Here is an 8,519-nt window from a genome sequence, read left to right on the forward strand (position 1 = left end):
TTTTTGATTTCTAGGGAGAAAGACGAACATTTTGGTTGATTTCAAGTTATAAACCCTAAATATGTCAAATTCAATTTTAATTTGTTTAGGTAGTTGAATTTTGAATTGGTGATTCACAGGTTAAGACAACGAATCCGAAGAAGTATTGTGTCCGGCCTAATACTGGTGTTGTTTCGCCTAGGTCTACATGTGACGTAACAGGTATTCTTTGATTCATCCTTTAGTTTTAAAGTTTTTAGAATTTGTGATCTTTATTTGATTTACTATAAAAAAAAAATTGTTCTGCCAGTCACCATGCAAGCTCAAAGTGAAGCACCACCTGATGCACAATGCAAGGACAAATTTCTTCTTCAAAGTGTAATTGCGAGTGCTGCAGCTACTGGAAAGGATATTAATCCTGATATGGTAATCATAAATTTTGAGATTCTTAGGAAATTGTGGTTGAATGGAGGAATTTTATGTGTTTGGATTTTAATTAATGGAAGTGGGTTTTGTTTAGTTTAACAAAGAATCTGGAAATCTCATCGACGAATGCAAATTGAGAGTCGTTTATGCTCCTCCACCACGACCTCCTTCACCGGTTCGCGAAGGATCTGAGGAAGGTTCATCTCCTAGGGCTTCAAGTTCAGACAATGGGAATTTCAATGCTTCTGATATTAGTGGTGTAAGTAATTTTGATGTTTTCATCTGTTAGTCCCAGATTTTTTGTGTGGAGCCATCAGAGGTGAGGTTTGGTTGTTTTACGTGGGTCATGCGTGTACTTTCCAGATATAGCAATACTTGCAATCTTGCTGTGTGTATTGTTATATAACATCTGTTGAAGCAAACTATACCGTCTGGATTTTCTGTACGATAAAATCACGAATATGCTCCTTACAAATCCTTAGGTTTATTATTCAGTAACCGCTTAGTGCCTGACTTGGTTTATATCAAAATCCATTAGCTAAATTGCTGCCGAGGACCATTTGAATTATCTCAGTCAGTTACTGTTGTCACTAGAAGTAGAAGTTGTAGTTGGTTAATCGTTAGATATATTTGCGCCTTCCAGTTCTTTGTGACCTATTGATTCATGTTTGGACTAAACAAAGTTTGTTGTATTATGTTCTCATTAGAGTAGATAAATTTTATATGGTATGATTCACTGGTGATATGGGTGCAGCTGTGCTATACATAGTTTTGGTCTTCACCTTTAGTTGGTATTCCACATAGTTATAGATTAGCATTATGGCATCACCACATCAGCACTTTATTCAACCTGGTGCTTTCTCTGAATTTGAATTCATTAATCTCTTGAAGCATGTGAGTATTTACTGTCAGATTCTGTGGCGTTCTCCTATTCATTTTATTTAAATTGGCAAGGATGGCATCAACACTTTATTCAACCTGTTCCTTCCTCTGAATTTCAATTTATTAATCCCGTGAAGCATGTTGGGGTTTAGTGGTAGTCTGTGGCATTCTCTGATTCATTTTATTTAAATTGACAACGATGTTTTGTCATTGAATTAGTATCTTTGCATGCCTAGTTCTGCAGGCAATAGAGTAGACTTTTATTTTAATATTCTCTATGTTGTCATTGTGAGCTGTCTGCTATATTTACTTTTCTAACGACATAATAAGTTATAAATCCCCACTTTATTCTGATTGGTTAATGAGGAGGTGTCAATGGGTCATTTAAGTGGAAGCGATTTAGTACACCAATTTGGGAGACTAGCATTTTTTACGCATAGAATGGCAGTGTAAGGGTTAAAATGAATTGAGGATTTAGGGTCAGATGAGTGAAAAACATACTCCCTCCGTCCCAAAAAAAGTGGGTCTTTCACATTTTGCGGGACAAAGGTAGTGTTAGTTAGTGATCATCATATTTATCTCATAGCTCTCTTCTACTATCATAATTTTTTTTTGTTCTACTATAACAATTTTTTCAAAAATATGTCCTGCAAGACTGCAAATGGTTTGTATTATATCATTTTCTTATATTCTAACCATTGATGCAATTGCAAACTGCTTCAGGCAAGGGCTCTTATTTCAAAGTTAATGGAGGAGAAAAGTCTTGCTGTTCAACAGAGTAACAAACTCCGTCAGGAACTGGTAAGTAAATGACAATCATTTGTTCTAGTTATTGACTTCTTATTTAATGTTGTAACTGCTGCAGATACCTTTCCTGTGTGACATGGTGATGAGATTGAACTGCTCGATGACTTGCCTTTTCTTATTCCTTTTCTTATTCTGTTTGGTGCATTTTTCATAGCTTTTGAAATCATTACTAGTAAGCTTATTCATCGTGCCATAGCCGTATCGCAGTTCGTATCAGTGTTGTTTCGATGGATCTTTGTTAAAACATTTATTCTTCTTTTAGAATCACTCATTAATGAATTTGTTCACCCTGTTGTGTTACACTTCATAGCTTTGTGGTAATGGTATTGAACTTTTAGTACAGTAGTGGACTAGTGATCACTTATTACTTATTAGTGAATTAGCAGTGGGCTTACCAAACCCATACGCAGTGTTGAACAGTCGTATCCTGTGGGATCCGGTAAACAAATGAAAATTAAGTGGTTGGAGGCAATTTGGTGTTTGAATTAATTTAGTTGGAAACTGAAGAAACTTTATGTTACTTTTCTTTAGTGAAAGAGAAATGAAAATTTTGACTTTGTTAATTTTTTGTGTGTTTTCGTTAATATGTTGTATTAAGATCCTTATTATGAAATGGGTGTGCTCCATGTTCCCTTCTCTCCAATAAGATACTGTTTCATGGTTTTCAAACCAAAGACACTTTCTTTCTGGTGGCAGTGAGAATAAGAGAGTCAGCATATTCATTCTGAAGAAGAGATATGGATAGTCTGAGACAAGAGTTGATGAGTGTCCATCTAACAAAATACATGTATGGACTACTGTCTAGGGATGCAAATGTGTTATATGTGAGGAATGGGTTGGACAACTGCATAATGCATATGGATTATGGACATTCAATTCCTATTTTTGTTAGTTTAGAAATGTAGCCCTACATCTGAGTGGCTACCAAAACCTTGATTAGAGGCATCATCATCTGGTTACCAAGCTGTTGGATATCACGGTTGTCACTTCATGAGAATGTGAGACATTTTACTTCGTTAGTTTCATGTTTAAGCTCCACATCATATATTGTCCATGTTTTCACATTTATGGGATAAATGAGTGGTCCAGACTATTAATAATACCATATTATTTGCTTTATTGCTGAGTCTTGACTGCCACTTGAGGAAGCATCAGTCAAGAAAACTTGTTTCAGCTTTTTTTTTGCATGGGAAACACAATAGTTAGCATAACACAATAGACTTCTTAACGCCTATTGGAAGTTCTATATTACACATTCACAAGACTGTTCCACAATGGGATTGGCGATGATGCCCTCTACATGTAGGTTCAGACCTAAAGCTGGCATTAGCCAGATTTCATTTTGTAGAGGTCTTGCCAGCTTTTATATCAATTATTAAGTATTAATAGGGTGTTTATTTCTTCATGTTTTCTTTTTGTTGGGGATATTTCCTTGTCAATATGTGCTTTTTCTTATGGTTGTATTTTACAGGAACTCCTGAGGCGCGAAGGTACCAAAAGCAGTGGCGGGATCCCCTTTCTGTATGTTGCAATTGTTGGCCTGCTGGGTGTCCTTTTCGGCTATCTATTGAGGAAGACATAAAACAGACTCTTGCATTTACCTGTACCTCCTGACTTCTTATTTTCCAACATAATCCTCAATTAGGAACGACTATAATGACGATAACGGGTAAGGACCAAGGAAATGAAAAATGCGAATGAGAAAGAAATCATTAAATAATGATCAGAAAGCTTCCTTTCTTTTATTCTGTCAGTATTCTTTTGGTTAGTAACCAGCAGCATAATGTGGGTTGATTCGTTTGTAATTTTAAGGCAGGAATTTCTGCAAAGCCTTGGTTGATTGATTGGTCTTGTTTTGTACATGAAAATCTTAATATTTTCTTTTCTTTCTCTGGAGTTCGATGTAGCTCAGTAACACTAGAGAACATTTTAATACTTTGTGATTCTGTACCATTAACAGACTTGAATTGGCGAAATTATTGGTATTTGCATGATGTTAGGTTCTGGTGCACTGCGTCTCCAAGCTTCCACCTGCTAACTCCTCTCTGTTTTCCCCTAAAAGTTGGATTTTAGGAACATATGATGGAAATAGGCAAGGAGAATGCCTAGTCTGCCAACACAACAGTGACTGCTGGTGAGTCTAGGTTGTTTTGTTTTAGAGCACAATGCTCGACTATCTATCCAAATTTGTTCGGAAATGAGATATTCTCAAAGAAGCATGTTCCTGTGCACAAATTGAACCCAAACATCCCCGCCGTCTTAATGGGCATGGCTCTAGAACACGATTTCCATCAATCTGTTCAGGCGACGGTCGAATCTTTCTCACCGGCATAGGGAAAGAAGGTCTCGTTCACCACATTGTTGATTGGGTTATCAAAAATCATCCTACGCCCACTCCAGAATGTTCTTGACATCTCCCTACCTCTAGAATGTTCCTGACTTTTTGCTCACGAAAATTTTCTTGTCTAGAATATTCCATAACCCCTGATTTCTCCCCACTCTTCACTCCTTTATAATACCTTAACCCCCAAACCCTAATCTCAAACCCTTGCAAACTCTTCACTACGACAAAACCCTAATCTCAAACCCTTGCAAACTTCACAGAAATCTCCAATTGTTGTTTTTTCTTTCTAATGGCTTCATCACTTGCATTGAGAAGAGCTGCTCAAGCTCCTAACCTTGTGAAAACTCTTTTCCGATCTTCCTCTGTTTCAGTCAATCCAGCTCATTCCTTTTCTCGATCATTCAATAGCAATGCTTCTGAAGAGATGATTCGTGACCACGGTGAAGATGAACATGCCATGGATGTTGATCGTAGATCCCCTGATCCTTTCTCTCGTCGACGTTTCTATTCCCCAAATCTGCTCTCAGGTAATCTTTCTTAATTTCTGATTTATTTCAAAAAAAAAAATTCTTTTTTTTTTTGTTGTTGTTGTGGGATTGGAGCATTACTTATTGTTTTCCGAAATGGGTTTTGATTTCAGATACTTTTGATCCATTTTCTACAAGAGATTATGATTTAGGCTCGTTGTATGGGATGTTGGATAATGTAATGAAGAACCCATTTGTGAAGCCTAGTGTTTCAAGAGGAACAAGTGGACTAAGGAGAGGATGGAATGTGAAAGAAGCTGAGGATGCTCTTCATTTGAAGATTGAGATGCCTGGACTTGGCAAGGAGAATGTTAAAGTCTCTGTTGAACAGAACACACTTACAATCAAAGGAGAAGGAGAGAAGGAAGATGGGGATGATGATGCTGAGAATGTCAGGAAGTATAGCAGTAGAATTGAACTTCCGCAGGAGCATTACAAATTGGATCAAGTCAAGGCTGAGATGAAGAATGGTGTTCTTAGAGTTTCTGTCCCCAAAGTTAAAGAAGAAGAAAAGAGGAATGTTCATCACGTCAATGTCGAGTAGAGAGTTAGGAATTGATGTTAATTTATATTTCCTTGTGCTTTGCTTCAAGAATTTCTGACTTTCATGGTGGATGTAGAGAGGTGTAATCAGTTTCTTTCAATATTCTGAGTTTTGGGATTTAGCTTTATATTGTTATTTTTTTCCTTCTTCCTTTTTTTGAGATTGTGATCTTTAGAAGAAAATTTTTATTTGCCAATAGTTACATTTAGGCTTACTGGTGAACAAGGGAATTGGCTCAGCCATATATGAGATGCAAGTTTGCAGCTTATTTTTACGCAAGGGCTTCGAGGGCTAGATTTGGTATGCTCATGTGCTTGATTTATATCATATCAGGGAAAAAAATGCCATTAACAATGTAGTATCTCAATTGCGACCTTTCAAGATGAAATTAGGATTTTTATTCATTCGGCTTTAAGACATGTCATGTTTAGATTTCTTGACATATTTTCAAATTAGGATTTTTATTCATCCTAATAACAGCCACCTTTAAGATAAACTATTGTCATTTTGCTCTTTGTTATCTATTTGAATAGAAAATATTTACACATTTTTTTTTTTTTGCAAAATCAAGAAGGCGACTGAAACCAGCTCAAGGAAAAGGAGATACCTCAAAAAATCTGAAAGAAATACTATCTCTAATTCAGGAAAAGTGATATTTTCTTTTTTTATTTTGCACAAAAACAAGCCGAATCAAAAAAAAAAAGGTAAAAATATCACTTTTTATGTTTGTTCATCACAATTGGGACAAGAAAAAGTAAATAATGAAAGTGACTAAATTTCTGGTAAGAAAGAAAAGAAAGCGTTTAAATTTGTGACTGAATTGAATCTTTAAAAAACAAATACAATTCTAAATTAATATCACTACTCTCAACAATATACGGCACCACCTACAGTGATAAATGAAGATTTCTTTACAAATATCAAACCAAGATTAACTTCCAGACAGTCGGACCTACTTATGAAGGAAGTAACTACAACGGAAATTAAACAAGCCCTCTTCTCCATAAATTCTGAAAGTGCTCCGAGTCCAGATGGCTATACAAGTAAGTTTTTCAAAGTTTTCTGGGAAACAACTCATACCCAATTGATAGCAATGGTTCGGAGCTTTTTCAATAACTTAAATATGCATCCTCTCATGAATCACACAAACATAACACTTATACCTAAAGTCGACCATCCTTTAAAACCTTCACAGTTCAGACCCATAGGACTCTGTAATGTCACATATAAAATCATTTCAAAAAATTTAGTCAACCCAATTAGACCCCTTCTACCCTTTTTAATAAGCCCTTACCAAAGTGCTTTTGTTCCACAAATATCAATACACGACAATATATCAATTGCTGGAGAACTCTTCCATCATATTAGAACCTCAAACCGCACCAAAGGTCAAAAAATAGCTTTCAAATTAGACGTCCAGATCGCCTATGACAGCTTAGATTGTGGATTCATCAAAACTTCATTTACAAAATTTGGATTTCCACCAGCCTTTGTAGAATACATTATGCTATGCGTCACTTCAGTTCCATACTCGATCCACATAAACGGTACGCCCCATGGCTACATCATCCCAAGTAGAGGTATCAGACAAGGAGAACCACTATCTTCCTATATTTTCATCATATGTCCTGAAATCCTATCTACAAACCTAGGAAACCTTCGGAACCAAAAATTAGTTCAAGGAATAAACATATCAAAAAAAGCACCACCAATTATTCATTTAATGTATGCGGATGATTTACTGATCACATACAAAGCTTCGGATCAGAGTAACCAACACCTTAAAACCCTGCTCCACTCCCATAACACTTCTACAGGACAAGTAATCAATACCACCAAATCAGTAATCATCCATCACCCAAACCTAGACCCAATCAAGATAAACGAGCTTCAACAATTCTTCAATATGCCGGCTACATCAAAACCTCCAACCTATCTGGGAGTCCTATTCAAACACGGAAGGACATCCAATCAAACCTTTGCTCCCCTCTTACAAATATTATCCCGAAAAGCTAAAGGATGGATGAAAAAATTCCTAACTCCTTCCGAAAGACTCACTCTAATCAAAACCTCCCTAATTCCCACATCAAATCACATCACGCAAACACAAAACCTACCCAGCAATATCCACAAACAAATAGATCGTATAACCAGGATTTTTTTTTGGGACACTACTCAACAACTAGAAAACTCCACCCTATAGGATGGGACAAGGTAACAAAATCATTATCGTAAGGAGGATTAGGAATAAAAAAGAGCAGTGATCATAACAAGGCACTTCTCATGAAGATAATCTGGAATCTACATGAATAACCTAACTCTATCTGCGGAAGTCTCTTCAGTGCAAAGTATCTTGATCAACAACCAATTCTACAAGGCATTCAATCTATACCCTCCTCCGCCAGTCCTCAATGGATACAACTGGCTTTAATTGTCCCTACCATGCAACATCTAATATTTCATCATAGTGGAAATGGATTATCAACCCTAATAGACGCCAATTGGATTCCTTACTTAACAAATCTAGACCCGACACATTGCTACCCAATCCGAACGGTAGCAGATATTATCGACCCAATATCCCATTCCTGGAATCATGAAAAATTAAGCACCCTACCCAACCCTATAATCCAAAAAATCATAAACATCCACCTTCCCCAAAATAGCCCCCAAGATAAAATTATCTGACCATACTCAAAATCTGGAAACTACACTACCTTTTCAGGATACGAATGTCCAACCCAAGGTCAACCAACTCACACCAATCTACCACCTACCAAATTTCTATGGACTTTACCGTGTCCACCAAAAATTCGGCTTTTCTTGTGGAAAGCCATCAATGAAGGAGTACCAACCTCCTCTCTCCTACTTCACATCCATTTGACCAACTCAGACATTTGCCCGAGATGTAATCAAGAATCGGCAAGTCACCTTCTAATTCATTGTCCAACGGCAACCAATTCATGGAACACCTTATTCAACTAATCTACAAGTCCCCCACCCCCCCACC

General features: G+C 36.8%; 2 protein-coding genes across 2 annotated transcripts in view; both read left to right on the forward strand.

Annotated features, from left to right (window-relative positions):
- LOC113297243 (vesicle-associated protein 1-1-like) overlaps nucleotides 1–4,103 on the forward strand; it is a 4,890-nt gene extending 787 nt beyond the window's left edge. Inside the window, exons 3-7 of the mRNA XM_026545669.1 lie at nucleotides 120–201; nucleotides 290–405; nucleotides 500–664; nucleotides 2,011–2,088; nucleotides 3,566–4,103. Coding sequence (XP_026401454.1) covers nucleotides 120–201; nucleotides 290–405; nucleotides 500–664; nucleotides 2,011–2,088; nucleotides 3,566–3,676 — 552 coding nt within the window. The 3' untranslated portion in view covers nucleotides 3,677–4,103. The remainder of the gene's footprint in view (nucleotides 1–119; nucleotides 202–289; nucleotides 406–499; nucleotides 665–2,010; nucleotides 2,089–3,565) is intronic.
- A 509-nt stretch (nucleotides 4,104–4,612) lies between these two features.
- Nucleotides 4,613–5,652, forward strand: LOC113297244 (small heat shock protein, chloroplastic-like). The gene is made up of 2 exons (XM_026545670.1): nucleotides 4,613–4,965; nucleotides 5,079–5,652. Exons 1-2 carry the CDS (start codon nucleotides 4,728–4,730, stop codon nucleotides 5,507–5,509), a joined length of 669 nt encoding a protein of 222 aa, XP_026401455.1. The 5' UTR covers nucleotides 4,613–4,727; the 3' UTR covers nucleotides 5,510–5,652.
- The last annotated feature ends 2,867 nt before the right edge of the window (nucleotides 5,653–8,519 follow it).

This window comes from Papaver somniferum, chromosome 7 (genome assembly GCF_003573695.1).
Source record: "Papaver somniferum cultivar HN1 chromosome 7, ASM357369v1, whole genome shotgun sequence".
NCBI lineage: Eukaryota > Viridiplantae > Streptophyta > Magnoliopsida > Ranunculales > Papaveraceae > Papaver > Papaver somniferum.